This window comes from Xyrauchen texanus, chromosome 27 (genome assembly GCF_025860055.1).
Source record: "Xyrauchen texanus isolate HMW12.3.18 chromosome 27, RBS_HiC_50CHRs, whole genome shotgun sequence".
In the NCBI taxonomy this organism is placed as follows: Eukaryota; Metazoa; Chordata; class Actinopteri; order Cypriniformes; family Catostomidae; genus Xyrauchen; species Xyrauchen texanus.
In genome coordinates, this window is record NC_068302.1 from 36060689 (window position 1) to 36077783 (window position 17095).

At 37.8% G+C, this 17095-nt stretch overlaps 1 protein-coding gene across 2 annotated transcripts in view; it reads right to left on the reverse strand.

Moving 5' to 3' along the window:
- Positions 1 to 1592: 1592 nt before the first annotated feature.
- LOC127620584 (potassium voltage-gated channel subfamily D member 1-like) overlaps positions 1593 to 17095 on the reverse strand; it is an 85378-nt gene continuing 69875 nt past the window's right edge. Inside the window, exons 2-7 of one of the 2 annotated variants that reach the window (XM_052093749.1) lie at positions 14526 to 14688; positions 13688 to 13785; positions 10408 to 10427; positions 3817 to 3902; positions 2497 to 2711; positions 1593 to 1998 (exon numbers count right to left, since the gene is read on the reverse strand). In XM_052093749.1, coding sequence (XP_051949709.1) covers positions 1770 to 1998; positions 2497 to 2711; positions 3817 to 3902; positions 10408 to 10427; positions 13688 to 13785; positions 14526 to 14688 — 811 coding nt within the window. In that variant the 3' untranslated portion in view covers positions 1593 to 1769. Of the gene's footprint in view, positions 1999 to 2472; positions 2712 to 3816; positions 3910 to 10407; positions 10428 to 13687; positions 13786 to 14525; positions 14689 to 17095 lie in introns of both variants that reach the window. The other variant, XM_052093748.1, reaches the window with a different exon arrangement.

Here is a 17095-nt window from a genome sequence, read left to right on the forward strand (position 1 = left end):
CATTGCTGCATATGATTATTAACACAACTAGTAAATGATGAGCATCAAAACAAATGAGTGAAATGGTTTGTTGGACTGTTATAGAGCCTAGCCATGTTAGATGCATATACTCTAAAAATAGCTAGGATTTAAAGGTTACATATGATTTCTAAGCCAACTGAAAAACAAGTAGAATGTGTCTAATTTCTTACTGTAAAACACAATGACTGCGTTTACTAGCAAAAGAATATTACGAAATTAATCAGAACATGGTCATATTCTGATTATATATGTAATAACCCAAATTCCCCAAAACTCAAGGGTCTTATTCTGATTTCTAGGAACCTGAATATTGGCTTTATCTGTTTATGGCAATCAGATTAAACTCACCCTCATGGCATCCCAGAGGTGTGTGACTTTCTTTCTTCTGCAGAACACAAACAAAGAGTTTTAGAAGAACAACTGAAGCCAATGGGTACCAAAATTTTGAAGCTACAAAATTCACATAAAGACAGCATAAAATAATCCATAGGACTCCAGTGGTTTAATCCATGCCTTTGGAAGTGATATGACATGTATGGGAGAGAAATAGATAAATATTTAAGTCGTTTTTTTACGTACTTACTAAATCTTTGTTTGAATTCATCAGCAGAAGAAAGAAAGACATAAACATCTGGGATTGCATGAGGGTGAGTAAATAACGAAAGCATTTCCACATTTGGGTGAACTATCCCTTTAATGCTTGACGCATACTTTAGAAGAATATGACCATATTCTGAGGAATTTTAGTATATTCTTGTACAAGTAAATGGTGTCATTGACAGTGGTAAACACACTCCAAACACTTTGATTTAAAAAGACACGATGCGATGCAAAGCCTCCTTTTTCCCATGGGAGAAACATAAAAATACCTACAACGGTATTCATGCATATCTGTGATCAATTAACACAAATCTTTCCCAAACACTCATCATACGCACTCTCTCACACACACATTGCCTTCGATTTTCGCAAAGAACATGCCTGAATGTTTTAAATACTTTGTTTATCTTTATTTTTTCTTCTATTGCGCACGTCTTGTGCAGCATGATTGATCATTAATACTCTGTAAATATTGTCGTTTTTAATCAGTGTTAAGAAATGAAACAGGACAAACAAAATAGAGGTAAAAGAAGTACCATGCAAATGTATGTGAGAGTAGCATGTTAACGGCTCCATTCTCTGCCATGGTATCTACTATACAACAACATGCATGCTTTGGGTAGGATTGCTCCGAAATCTTTTTTTTTTTCTTTTTTTCGTGGGGTTTGAAGATGCATGTGATCTTAAAAGGTATGATACAAGTATTGATACATATATACCACCAGCCACATGCATTCATATTTCTCGCTGCAAAGTTCTACAGTTTCCATATAGCAGTATAATTTAATGCTCAATTCCCCTTTTTGTAATCTCTCCCTGCAACTGTGTTATGCAGTGGCCATAGAGGCATAATTCCTGCTTGTTTATCTTTAAAGGTAAAAGGCCTTCAATGCCACGAAGACTGTAGATTTATCATTTTAAATGTCTGATTCATCTACGAGTTCAGCTTTTAAATTGCCATCCAAGAAAAGACCCAAGACATGTACGATCAATCAGAGTTGTCTAGGTCCTTTTGATGTTCAACAGGGTCACAGAAAGTCCTAGTCAGTCGAGAAATTTGGAATGAAGGCATTCCAGTCGTTTCCTGGGAGAAGCCCCCCTCCTTCCTTTTCATTGTGCAGTAGGGGGTGCTTGTGTGCTTGTGTAGGTTATAAGGAGGAGATCTTAAAGGCCTCATGGGTGTAGGAAATGGCGCGTGAGTTGCGTAAGATTCCTGGAATTGCAGGGGAGGGTGGAAGGCTTTCATCTGGGGTGTTTGCGGGAGGCGTGGGTATACTGATTATAGCCGCTGTGAAATCCCTGTCCTCACAATTTAGCTTAAGATCTTCTGTCCGTGCGTTGAGACTGGAGCGACTGTTAGGGTGCAAGCACATACAAAAACACACACACATTCACATACACAAACACAGATTGGTAAAAGATTACATGGGGTATCAACCTCATATCTGGAGAATTTAAAGAGCCTGAAATCATGAAAATATGCAAAATGATGGCAAGTTAGTCCTGACATTGTATCATGACAGTTCAAATGTGAAATTCCAACTGGGTGGTGCTTAAAAGCCAGTTTAACTTTCTCCCAAACATATAAGGTTTTTAAGATAAATGTTCTAAAGAGTTTGAAATCAACAAAACCTACCTATACCATAAACATGAAACCTAAACCTAACCGATAGTCACAAAAAACAAATGTTTGATTAAAATGGATAAAGGAGGTTGCAACCAAACTATACGGACATAAATAACAGATTAATCCAAAATAATAGATCCACAAATTTTTCTTTTTCTTTATAGTTCTGTAGCCTGTTTTGTCCCAGTACTCAATGATCAGTGAGAGTTTATGTGATATTGTACCTTTGTTGTCCAGCTGAGCTTTTGTGCACTTGTAGAGTGTCCAGCTCCTGGATGCTACCACGGCTGACAGAGACAGTCGAGTTGGCCAGGCGGATGGCTCTTCTCTTCGACCTACGTGGGCAGCAGGAAGTCGCCATCCCCTGCTGGCTGGAGATGGAAGTACTACGGCTGGTTCGGAAGCCCAAAGACTCTGTCATACACATCTCACTATATGTCAACTCATCTGTGAACTCATGGTTCTGTCAAAAGAGGGAAGTCAGAAGAGGAAGGTTAAAAAAAAAATGTATTATGGATTTTGAAAGTGCACTTAAAAGGAATAGTTCTCATCATTTACTTACACTCATGCCATCCCTGATGTGTATGACTTTCTTTCTTCTGCAGAACACAACTGAAGATTTTAGAAGAATATCTCAGCTCTGTAGGCCCATACAATGCAATTTAATGGGGTCCAAATCTTCAAAGCTCCAAAAAGCACATAAGAGCAGCAAAAAAGTAATCTAGTGGTTTAATCCATGTCTTCTGAAGTGATACAATCGGTTTTGCATGAGAACAGACCAAAATAGAATATATTTCTTCACTCTAAGTCTTGATATCTGCAGTCTCTAAGTATATTCATGATTTCAATCTCGATTACACGTTCTAGCACCATCTAGTGCTCTGCCCATGCGTCAAGCACTAGGAATTGTAATCAAGCTTGAAATCATGATCCTGCCTAGAGAATGCAATGGCTGGATGTACAGTATATAATCAGTTACAATTTGGAGTCACATGGATGAAACCACTGGAGTCATATGGATAACATTTATGCTGCCTTTGTCTGCTTTTTGGAGCTTCAAAGTTTTGGACCCCATTCACTTCCATTGTATGGACCTACAGAGCTGAGATATTCTTCTAAAAAATCTTCATTTGTGTTTTGCAGAAGAAAGGAAGTCATACATACAGTATCTGTGATGGCATGAGGATCAGTACATGATGAGGGAATTTTCATTTTTGGGTGAACTATTCTTTTAAAACTTTTTAAATGAGATGTGTATTATATGCAACATCCGCATATCAAATAAGAGTCTGAGACCCCACTGAAAATCTGGGACTCAATTTTATTCAAATTGGACAGAAAGTTGTAAACACAAAAGTATATTATGACATCAATTGAATAAGAAATATTTCTAGGTCACTGAATGCAAGTACATTTGTGACAGTGACCATGTTATCTCCTTTGTAAAAAAAAAAATCAGATTTGCAAACAAGATGCTATTTGGAACATTGTTAAACCATGCAGGGATAAAATGGATCACCATTCATCAGTCCAGTCCAGCTCGAGTGCATGCTGTCAGTTGTACTTACTGTTGTCTTCTCCAGACAGTGTAGCAGGTGATGATGTTGGTGCTCAAAGGAAGATCTGTTTTTCAGACACAAAGCGCTGTCGCTGTCTCGATCCTGAAAGATTAAAGAAAAGATTCATTTATGATGCTCCATAAAAACAGTTCAGATACAAGCAACTCATCTCAAAACAATGATTTATCTTAAATAGATGCTAATCTATTTAAAGAAGTCAGTGACTATTTACAGACTTCAACTATTTCATCCTCATGTTTTAATTATATATATATATATATATATATATATATACACACACAAAGTTACATTATTTCAACACTCAGGGAGAATGCATTTTCCAAACATCTGCTCAGTAGACAACTGGATAAAATAAAAAATTAACCCTCAAGAGACCAAATCATTGATATTAAAGATTTATGTTCCTTCCCAAACACATTAAAAAGTGTTTCTTTGAAAGCCATTGCTAATAAAAATAAATAAATAAAATGCATGATTTTGTTTTGAGATGAATTTGAAAAAACAAAAACAGCTCTAACATTGCAGGAAAAATCTTTTTAAATATGTATTTATTATTTACTGAATAGCCTCTGTTTTGTGAATAACATTTTAAATTAAGGACCACTAAGGCTCAATTTTGCATTTCTGAAACATGATTTTTTATTCTCATATTTCTAGTACATATTTTTAAATATTGTTATGTATAAATTATATATATATATATATATATATATATATATATATATATATATATATATATATATATATATATATATATATTTATTTATTTATTTGTTTATTTATTTATTTATTATTATTATTTTTTATTTATTACATTTTATTTATTTAAATGTATATATATATATTTTTTTGCCACTTTTCTCTCACTTTCTATTTGTTGGAAACTAGATCCACAAAATTTGATCCACAAAACTCAGCAAAGGTGTCAGTATGCAGTGGCCATGCTGTGTAAAAAATTGCAATTATGTTCCTGCTAAACTAGTTGCTATGATACATTTCACAGCGTGACATGCTGTTCGATGTAGTTTTAATATTTATTTATTTTTGTGAAAAACAGGCATTATTTAAATATTTAAACATGTTGTGTTTTGCTACAGTGGATCTACAGTGGTCACCCACAAATAAAAATTCTGTCATCATTTACTCACATTTATTTCATTCCAAAACCATTTGACATTAACACTGCTCTTTACCGTACACTAAAGTTGAATGCAGCCTGATGCTGTCATTATGCCTAATATCTGCTTTCCACACAAGAAAGTCATATGGGTTTGGAACAACATTAGGATGAGCAAAATTTTATTACATTACAGACTGGATTCCCCTGATGTTACCTTTTGTGATCAAGACACGCCCACAATTCGACATTGCTTTACCATTCAACAACCTCCCAAGACAGACCACTGTACATATGATGCCATTCACACATCCGGTAACCTCAATGACCTCTCGTAGTAAAACGATCACATGCAAGGATGTTGTGTCCTGAAGTGTCTCAACAAAAATCTGTCCCAACGTCTCCCTCCTGTGTTTCACCGATACCATCTGCCCCCAAAGTACTTTGTTGTTCAGGTCAAGGCGGTTTATCACTATCCCTGTCACCGTCTAGAAGCAGCCTATCAGTCAATCATAGGAAGTGCCCTGTCAGCCGAAACCAAGGAGAGAGTCTGGGCAGATTCGGCTGATAAGATCATCAATATTTTGACCGAAGAACAATTAGGTTTGTGTTCCCTAAACTAAAAGTCACTCCAATAGAAGCCGCGAATGCAAGAGGATGGAATAACGAGAAGCAAAAGAAAAATGAAATGTTCGATTGGGTTTAAGTCCAGGCTCTGGCTTGGCCACTCAAGGGCATTCACAGAGTTGTCCCTAAGCCACTCTTGCATTGTACTGTGGAAGGTGAACCTTCGGCCCAGTCTGAGGACCTGAGTGCTCTGAACCAGGTTTTCAATAAGGATATCTCTGTATTTTGCTGCGTTCAGCTTTCCTTCAACCACCATGCATCACCGTTGGGATGGTATTGCGGAGTTGATTAGCGGTGCCTGGTGACGCTTGGTATTGAGGCCAAACAGTTCAATCTTCATTTCCTCAGACCAGAGAATCTTGTTTCATTCAGTCTGAGAGTCTTTAGGGTGCTTTTTTGTGTCTTGCACTGAGGAGAGGCTTCCGTCTGGCCACTCTGCCATAAATCCCAGATTGGTTGAGTGTTGTAATGATGGTTGTCCATCTGCAAGTCTCCCCATCTCCACACATGATCTTTAGAGCTCAACCAGAGTGACCAACAGGTTCTTGGTCACCTCGCTTAACATGGCCCTTCTCCCCCGATTGCTCAGAACAGAGTATTCCTAATAAAGTGCTCAGTGAGTGTATTAAGCATTTCACTCCTGTATAATTCAACACCTGGAACTGGGTACAACATTTAAAAATGCTCCAAAGAGCTAGTGTGTGCGCAAACAAATTCCAGAGAACTTCTTAATCTTGACTTACAACAACAACACAGCAAAATGCTGAATGCAATATGTTCTTTGGTGAAATGGAAACTTTTAATTTGTCAAAATCTATTTCCCGCCAGACTGGACATGCAAAATGAATTATTTTGCCAACTAATTGCAGGTACTTTAATAATAAATCCCAAATATATACATTTAGTGAAATCCACAGTCTGCTATACTCTCTTCCCAAAAAGAGACTTTGCCTTCCTGCATTGGAACCTCAATGTGTATTAAACCATCAGTCACAGACAGTTCTATCGGGAAGACACGCAGGCTTGAGTGAAGTTTAAGATGCCATTTATTTGATAGATGTAAAACGGGAGGTAATGTCTCTCTCTTTGGCGTAGGCCCCGTCCGGCGGTCCGAGGGAGTTGTGCCCGGAACCGTCATATCCTGCCGGAGATAGGAGGCAGGGGCGAGGAGCCTACCCCCGTGCGGGACAGGGCTCAGCTGGTGGTGGTGGGGTGGCGGAGGTTGCCTGTGTTTTAACGCACTGAAACAGCAATGTGATAGATTGTGAGCAGGCTTATAAAACAATGGCTTACGTGCGATTGGCTAGGAATTGCCCCGCTAATGAAGTACAGCTGCTAGTCTTCCCGCTAGAACTAGGCTGCACTACGTTGCACTTCCATTTCCATTGTTAAAAAAGCACTGATAGGGATGTCACATTACAACACAATTTTCTCAATGGAAGCAAATAAATACATTGAATCACAAAACTACCAACATATTATCATCTACTGTATGTAGGATGTACTGACTTTGAAAGCCTATGCATCATAATACTGGATATCTCCATGGTTAGTAAAGATCAAGAAATCTGTCTTGTCTAAACCATAACACAAACTTTCAATACAGTTGTTATTTTTAGTGTTGTTGGTGGTTACCAGGGCATTATAGTGAAGTTTCAAATGTGTTCTGAGTGTGTTTGCTGGGGTGTCCTTGGTGGTTGCTATAAAAAAATGAAAGGGTTTTTCTGGGTTACTGAATATTTTCTTTAACCCTTGCGCACTGTTCTTTTCAACTCACTTTTGTATTGTTAGCGGTCAAATTTGACCGAAAAACATATAAAATAAAATGTACTTTTTCTTATGAAAGAAATGTAATAGCACTAACTTCAAAAAAGTGAAATCATCAAAGGGGTATTTTATGCTATTTAGATCTTACCTACCTTTACATTTTTCAATTACACCATTAATCTGCATAGGAAAATTTATGTTAATTTCACTACCGTAAAAAACAACAATTCTACAAGTTGAAACATGAAGAAAAATTGAGAATGTGTCATGTATTGGGGCCGATTGCTGCGATCTGGTGCAAAAAAAGAACAATTACATGACTTGAAAATCAAACTTGCATCAAGCCAAACGGCTGTCTTGTTTCAAACAATGGGTGAGCTATTTTCTGTTGCTTCATATAAGGCTATATTGCAAACTATTGTGATTAAATAAGTTTGTAGTGCGTTTTCACGAGTTCAGCATGCTACATGCAACAAACATACAGCCAAAGCATTATGACTACTCACAGGTGAAGCAAATAAAGTTGATCATCTCCTAACAAGGACACATGTTAAGGTCTGTGTAGATTAGATAGTAAGCGAACAATCAGATCTAGTAGTCAACGCGTTGAATGCAGGAGAAATAGGTACAAGGAGTAAAGAAATAAGTACAAAATGTGTTCTTCGGGCCCTCCTCCAGTCAACTGTCTGACACATGGACAGTTATCCCATCAAAGTGTGCTACCAGGACGGTTTTCGCAGGTGCGCACTGTTTCCGTGTTTATATCCGCATCTTCGACTGAACGCGTTTAGATGTACTCTAATATGGAATATACTTTCGGTGGAAACCCCCTCTACTCTGGGTCCCCCTTAAGCCCGGGACAAGACGTCCAATTGTACCCCCTTTCCGCGGCCCTAGTGATGCTTGCCTTAGTAAGAAAAACAAAATATATGCAAAAATGTTTGTATATATGGTTTATTTTGATCTACAAAAACTTATTTCAAACAAAATCTGCAGTTTTTTTTCATCAAACAAAGGAGAACACAGACATAAACCACCACACAATACATTTCCTGATGATCTTTCACCAAAGGTCAAACTTGCACGTGTTCTTGAGCCCTGAATATCACATGTGCAGTTGCAGAGACAAAAGGAAAACCTAAGAAGAAATTCTAAGCCAGAATACACTGAAGGGTGGAAAAAAAAACTTCTCCTGGTTTATAAATAGCACAGCTGGCCTGTTTGTAATGGGTTTATAGATCCGTACTGAAAAAAATACCCCCTCACTTGGGGATTGTAATTATTGGATTATTGTGGGCTTCACAACCTGAGAAGATTCCGGAGAACTCAACCTGCCGCGTAAGTAAAGACGAGGATTCAGAATTGTTCTCTCTTTCTTTCTCTCTGCTGCAAATCGACCTTTGAATGAAGCTACTATTCTTGTTCTGTGAAGATGGATTTCGGCACAGGGAAAGTGTGTTTATGGGATAGAGCTGTGGTGTAATCCCTGTGGTTATGAATATGTCACATAAAGTGACAGTAAATACAGTGTGGACCATTCAGGACTACATTCTAGACCAACACACTCGTAGCATTACAAAAATGCAGTACGGTGTAAATTCAGTTTATGCTTGTGCCTTCAAATAAAATGAGTTGATAAAATAGGTGAAAAGATTCTTTTTTTTTTTTTTTTTTTTTGCTTGCTAATGCAAGCTTCACTTTTGCTTTTTCTGCCTATACTTGGGGTTAGGTATTCAAACACACCCATTTACATTTACATTTATGCATTTGGCAGACGCTTTTATCCAAAGCAACTTACAGTGCACTTATTACAGGGACAATCCCCCCGGAGCAACCTGGATTTAAGTGCCTTACTCTAGGACACAATGGTGGTGGTTGTGGGGATCGAACCAGCGACCTTCTGATTAACAGTTATGTGCTTTAGCCCACTACGCCACCACCACCACACCCTTAATCTTAAATTCAAATTCATATTGTTCCAAAACCATATGACTTTCACTCTTTCATGGTACATAAAAGGAAGAGCTAAGGCAGAATGACAGCCTTGGGGAACTATACCTTCAAGTATTAAACTTTGGTGCATAACTCCCAGAACACCCTAGCAACCGCATAGCAGCGCCCTGGCAACCACCCACAACACCCTTGTATTATGACGGTGAGTTTTGCTCATGTAAGCAACACTAATGTTGTTGGTTTTTATTCGTTGTTAGTCTTTAATTAACTTTAAATTTGTGTTTAACAAATGGAAAAAATCCATACACCATGTTATTTCAACAGTTTATCTTCATTTACCATGTGGTATAGAATGTATTATTAGAGCAACACTATCAAGGACAACCTGAGTTAAAATGCCCCTGGGTTACAGCCACTGCAACGTGTGCAATAATTACACAGCATAAAACCACAGAGAGAAATAGATATTTAACCAGGTTTTTTCCCCTGGGATATCAATTATCGTAGATAGAACAATGATATGGGTTTTCTCATAAAGGCACTTATTAAAGGGCAAACAATATTTTATTCCAATGGAAACCGTTAATGGTCAATATGGTGGCTAAAGGAATGGAATTCCAGCCTTTCAGCATCGGCTGTTTATTTACACTTTAAAAAAGCTGTCACAGAGGTGGTACACATGTTTTGGGTGCATATTTGTAACCTTAAAGAGATAGTATACCCAAAATTGAAAATTATCTCATCATTTACTCGCCCTCATGCCATCCCAGATGTGTATGACTTTCGTTCTTCTGCTGAACACAAATAAAGATTTTTAGAAGAATCGGTCTGCTCTGTAGGCACTTTCAATGCAAGTGAATGGTGGCCAGACCTTTGATGCTCCAATAATCACATAAAGGCTGCATAAAATATTCCATATGATTCTAGTGGTTTAATATATGCTTTCTGAAGTGATTAAATCACTTTGGGTGAGAAACAGATCCATATTGAATTTTTTTTTTTTTTTACACAAATCTCCACTTTCACTTTAAGAATGTGAAAGAGAAAGTGGACATTCATTGTAAATAAAATACTTAAATATTGATCTGTTTCAAACCCACACCTATAGATTTAACCACTGGAGACATATTGATTACTTTTATGCTGCTTTTATGTGGATTTTGGAGCTTCAAAAGACTGGCTACCATTCACTTGCATTGAAAGGACCTGCAGAGCTGAGATATTCTTCAAAAAATATTTTTTTGTGTTCTGCAGAAAAACGAAAGTCATAAACATTTGCAATGACACGAGGGAGTAAATGAGGAGATCATTTTTATTTTTGGGTGAACTGTACCTTTAAGAACACAAAAAATAAAATTTTTGTTTGTTCCCAGAGAAGGAAATTAGATAATTGTACCTTTAAAGGTACACAATGGCTCCTAAAACAAGCTATAGGCCTATATTTTAACTGGATGTACAAACATGCTCCCTTTGAAGGTACCACCCAGGTGACAAAAGTTGAAGTTGAAGATGTTAACTTTTTTTTCCGAGTGTACTTTCAAACTACTTATATATTTGTATATATCTGGATATTTTACAATATACTGGCTCTATACTCATAATCAACAACTTAAATAATAATAATAAATACATCTAATAAATAATACACTGTAATAAATAGCTTTATATTTTTCATAGTTTTTATTTAAATTACATATTCGAATACATATAGTCCATGCGCTCATTAAAGCCATTAAGTACATAGTTTATTTTCAATTACTTTATTGCTTCAAATAAAAGCTTGTAATGTTGTTATTCACCTTGGAGCTGGCTGGTTTGGTTCATGGTTTACAACTCTTTTATGAAGGATTTTCCGAAATCCCTATGGAAAAAATATGAATGGGAAAACTACTTTTGAAAGCAAGATGCTATACTGCTTTGCAACCGAAAATCAGCCAACTAATTAGGCTAATCAACTACATTATTTGATGGAAGAATTGTTTATTACGATCATTTTTATGAATCATAAATGTAACTGTTTATTAAACATTGGTGTCATTCATCAAACTGCTGTTCTTTCTGCCCCTGTGCCCTTTTATCAGAGCTGCTGACTATTATGTCCTCACAGCAAGGACATGTCACCCAGGGCACAGCCCCGATACAGCAGTTATATGACTGTGAATGTCAGAGGCCATATAAGAAATCAGCCCATGCTGTTATTACAAGAGATATGTGGATCTGACAGAGTTTGTACAGAGTACAAATGACTGACATTCACTCTTTCCATAACACTGTTTGATAAAAATGAAAAGACTGTGTGATCATTAATAACTTACAAAAATGTGCTTGATAGTGTGCTGGCAGCTGAATAATATACTGTATAATTACGAGCAGGTGTAATTTGTTTTAATATCCCATCATGATTCTGGCCCAATAAGGGCCATGCTGTGAAAACCATATGAATATGATGTTAGAGTTGAGATCCTCTTGTTGATGGTTTAGATTTTTATTTTTAATGATGACAGTGTGACATTTGGCTGGCAAAATTTGAATACATCCATCTAACTAAACTTAAATACAGTGGCACCAAAAAACACTTAGACACCAAAAATAAAAATTCTGACATAATTTACTCATCCTCATGATGTTACAAAGCCATATGACTTTCTTTCTTTAGTGTCACATTACGGGTCGGGCCGGGCTGGAACAACGCACGCCCGGTTCCCAATCAGCCTGATGGGGGCGCGTAAGGTGATGACGGTTCGGTTTGTCCACCCAGGGGAGTGCCTCTGCCATCCGCCGGGGGACTGCGTAGCCCCACCGCCCAGATGCGGAGAACGGCCGCCGTCCGCGAGGCGAGTGAGGACTGGACTCCCCGACCGCCTGGAATGAAGGAGCCTCTGCCAGGGGCGGAGGAGTGCCCTGCCGTCCCCCAGAAACGCGGACGGTTCGAGAGGACATCCGTCCGAGAGGGGAGGAGGGAAGCGACTCCCTGACCGCCTGGAGCGGTAGGTCCGCTGCCTGGGGCGGAGGAGAGTCCCCACGGGTAGCCGAGAATCCGTAGGGATGTTCTGTCCACTGGGGGTTGGTCTGACTCTGGTCCGCCCGAGGAGGAGCGGCTGCTGTCTGCCCGAAAGGGTGGAGGAGTGATCGGGGACCACGTGATGGCACAGAGAACCGGTGAGTGATTTAAAATCATCTCTCTCTATCTATCGCTCCGTATTGGCATTTGTCCCTCGCCTATTTTGTTTTGTTGTTGTTTTTACCCTCCTACCTCCTCTCAGGTCGAGCAAGGCGGGGATGACCCAGAGGGGGGCGGGTTATGTCATGCCGGGGGCTCCCCGGGGGCTGGGCTGGAACAACGCATGCCCGGTCCCCAATCAGCCTGATGGGGGCTCGTGAGGGACAAAGGCGGCCGGTGATAACGGTTCAGGAGAGAGAGAGAATTACAGGCAGCTGCTCTGAATGTTTATGTTTGTGTGTTTTTCATTTATTTCTTTATTAAACAATTATTTATATTGTCAAGCCGGTTCTCGCCTCCTCCTTTCAATTGAACTGTTCTACACATCTCCTTTTGTGTTTCATGGATGAAAGAAAGTCAGACAAGTTTGGAACGAGATGATTATAGAAGTTTAACAGCAGATGAAGTCTGTATTAAGTGTTTTGAAGACTTTTATTCTTAAACAAATTTGCATAGCTGTCAAACAGACAGCAAGATCCTACTGTTAGCATTATTTCAACCATCTTATTATGGAAGATTCAATATCAAAAACCTTTGCTGAAAAGAGAAAACTGTAAGACATCTATTTCATTCTGTTACTGGAGATGCAGTCCTAAAGGAATATTCTGCATTCAATGCAAGTTAAGCTCTATTGATAGCATTTGTGGCATAATTTTATTTATCACAAAAAATAATTTTGACTTATGCCTCCTTTTCTAAAAAAAAAAAAAGAAAAAGAAACAAATCAAGGTTACAGTGAGGCACTTACAGTGGAAGTGAATAGGGCCAATGTTTGGAGGGTTTACATGCAGAAATGTGAAGCTTATAAATTAATAAAAGCACTTCTGTTCATTCTTATGTTAAAACTCAAGTATTATTTGAGCTGTAACGTTGCTTAAATTACACTATCAGACAATTATTTAATACTCGCGACATGCCTAATGTGATGCCTTGAAACTTGCTAACTTTATCAAATCCAATGACCAGTTCTTCCTCGGATGTTCTAGCTGGAAACTTGTTAATGCACACAAAACATGGCACCTCTGAGGAAGGAAGGAAACTGTTGGCATCCATGTTCCCTCTTTACAGTGGAAAGACACCGAAACATTGCTATGATAATTAAGATAGCATATAGAGAGAAACCTAAGCATTAAATGAAAAACAGACCATTTGAATTTCTTGTTGATTCTAAGAACTCCATCAGTCTCACCTGAAATCCTCCTTCTTCTTTATAATTTAGGAAGGCATTGGTGGTTCCCTTCTTGGCCATGCGTATCCTGGCTTGACGCACTTTCTGAAAAACAGAAGAGAATTTATCTGAACCAATCGTGTCAGCAGTTATTTCCCACACAACTCGATCTGCTGGCAAAGAAGATTAATGATGCCAAAGATGCTGTTATGTTGCATAATGATTTCTATGAAATACAATTTTTTGGCCTTTTTGCTGCTTTATTAAGAGGAAAGTGGAGAGAAAATGAGAGCAAGAGAGATGGGGAAATGCAATCAGAAAATGTTGCAAGCTAGATTCAAACTCACACTGCCAGCATGAGCGCCAAAGCTCAACACATGAGAGCATTTGTTTAAAAGTCTTTTGCAGCCAACTTTCATACTCAATGACAAACAGAAATTGATACATATTTTAAAAAACAGCAACTTTTATTTTTTATCCTTGATTTGACTTAATCTGTGGATTGTTATTTAACACTGTTATGAGGTTACTTCTATTATTTCATGGAATCAAAATTGGAATTTTGTGGCTTTTTGTCCATGTCTATTAGCTTTAACGCCATCTATATGCTAATAAATCTAAATTAACAATTTATGACAAATATACATTTACAGAATTCTTTTCCAGGAAACAGACCAAAAATACTGATGACTCATCTTGCACTCACGGTCTCACCTGCCACTGACTAGCCACAGCATAACATAAAGACACAAAGCTGGATGAGTCACAAAAGCCTATGGATGAGCTAGTTTTCAAGAAAAGCACATCTGGAACAGATCCGGTTTAGGATGAAGAGGTCCTTTTACCTGCTGCGCTCGCATCTTGTCCGCTCTCTGGTTCTGATGGTAGATTCGGCTAAAGTTGGACACAATGACAGGTACAGGAAGGGCGATAACCAGCACGCCGCTGAGAGAGCAGATAGATCCGAATATTTTTCCAGCAATGGTGTTCGGAACCATGTCCCCATACCTGCAACAAACGACAACTTCAGTCAGGCACAATGGCTTTGTTCAGACAGGAAACATTAAGACTCAAATGTGTTTAGTTTTATATAGTCCGAACAGCAAAATAAAAGACACATGATATCTACTGTTTACAAAACCGAAATGTGGTTTGTAATGTATATAAAAAAATCATACTAAATGTGTAAATAGTCTGGAATATTGTCCGGATACACTCATTTTGTGCATCTTTAAATCCACATTGCTATGTGAACATCAAGAATTAAGACTGGTTGATTTCCTTTTCTCCAAACTTTAAATAAACTGTACAAAATAATTCTTCATTTGGAGTCGGACTTGACTGAAATGAATGTCTTATGCTTGTGGTTCCCTGAGTTAATTTAGTGAAGGATTCATAAAACTGAATCATGAGTTGGTGAGTCATTTGGAATGAATTATTCTGAAGTACTGGTTCATAAGAATCATGTGGAACAATTAATTCAAAGAACCTGTTCACAAGAGTCATTTGGAATGAGTCGTTAAAAACATCTGTGTATTTGTTTGTGAATCGGAATACTGTATCCTAGTGAAGCATTCCAGGTTTATTTCTGAGGGCAGCCAGTGAACATGATGCAATACAAATGCTTGTTTTGCCATTATTTCATGGTATACACATTTATCTCATTACACACTTTTTATCATTGTACACACTTTTTTTTTTTTATCTCATATTCAACTCAAACTGCAAGCTTACATGAGCTTAAAATATCCTTTCTTTTGCCTTGGCACTGGACATTCAGTAGCGGAGGAGAAAAACGGTTTTGGACACAGTGGGCAATTCAGTCTTGATTGTGTACAAGTTGCATGCAAATATATGCATTGGCACAATGCGTGAATGAATATCATCATAAGTAAACCACTTTGGATGGGCTTTACCATTCTGTGTGAGGGAGAGTGACAATTTGTGTATATATCATTACAGTAATGTAATAACAAATGCTCGCTCAGGATCTATTTTGCAGGAGCATTTAATCTAATTGTCTAAATTAGTTTGAAAAAGTGCTTTGTAATTTCAATTCGCAGGGCTCCAAAGCTCATCTCTGTGGCCCCAGAGGTCTAAAGACACCTGACAACCCATTTTTAATGGCAAAGTAAACCATCACAGAAAAGCAATAATATCTCTTTTGCACAAACTCTCTCCCTAAAGCATAACCACACAAACACACACATAAAATATCCTACACACTGAGATTAGGGCAGGGCGATATGGCTACACAAATTGTATGTATATATATATACACATACATATATATATTCATTTGAATTTAATTGAAGGATAAACATGGACATCGTGGCATCATGTGTTGAAGTGACATCACAATTAAAGCAGCAAAAATTCAGAATAAGGCCTTTTTTGGACTAGCGGGTATGTTTTGTTTTCTGAAAGTGACCACATGTTTTCATAGTACATCAAGCACTTTTATCTTAAAAGCTAAATTAGACCACTATGTTTTTCTGCACCCCCCTTTATATTTTTATTTTTGTGTTCATCTCCTGTTGTGGTTTGTGCCAAACTCCCATGAAAATAAAAGCGATTTTGATAGCATATGCGAAGCGCCCTGGTTTGATTTTAAATGAATTTTTGTGTAATAGCAAACATTCTTGGTTGTTGCAGGTTCATACACGCAGTGATAATTACACAGTTGACAGAGGAGATACTCTATTTCTGTGGAGAAGATAGAATGAAGAAACATATTTTGAAATACACATACTCTTAAAAGTCTAACTTCATGCAAAATAACGTATGTGCACTCCAACTAAAAAGAAAGAAAAAATAGATATTTGCACTTTGTTAAGTTTAAATAATTAAAATGAACTAAAGCAATGCAATTCTAGAACAGTTTATCGCAACTTGTTTCATTTGCGTTCCATCCAATTCAATTTGTAAAGCTGAAGTTTACTTAATCCATTTGAGTTTGGACTACATTAATACTTTTTGTAGCATTGATGAAACTGGGCAGGGGATTTTTATTTCCCAGCTGGCTTTGCATGGGACTGGATGGGGTTAACAAATGTTGAAACTGACTGTTATTTTATGTATTTTTGAGCAAGATAAGAATCTTGCATAGCATGTTATTACTATATATAGTATATAAAAAAATATAATATAATGATCAATGAAGTCTTTCTGTGGGCCCCTCTCCATTGAGGGCCCTGTTACTCAGTTCCATCATAACCCACGGTCCAACGCACCTGCAGACACCCTTTGTGTGAAGATACAATAATGACCAATGCATGATGGGCCTTTGTTGTTATTTATCGATTCATCAGTGTGGCCCCTTTCATCATATCGTGGCCCACTTTGGTATATAATAGCCCCATTTTGCAGACAGCACACCAGAAAAAGTCCAGTTTCTCCCAATAGCCAGTACACC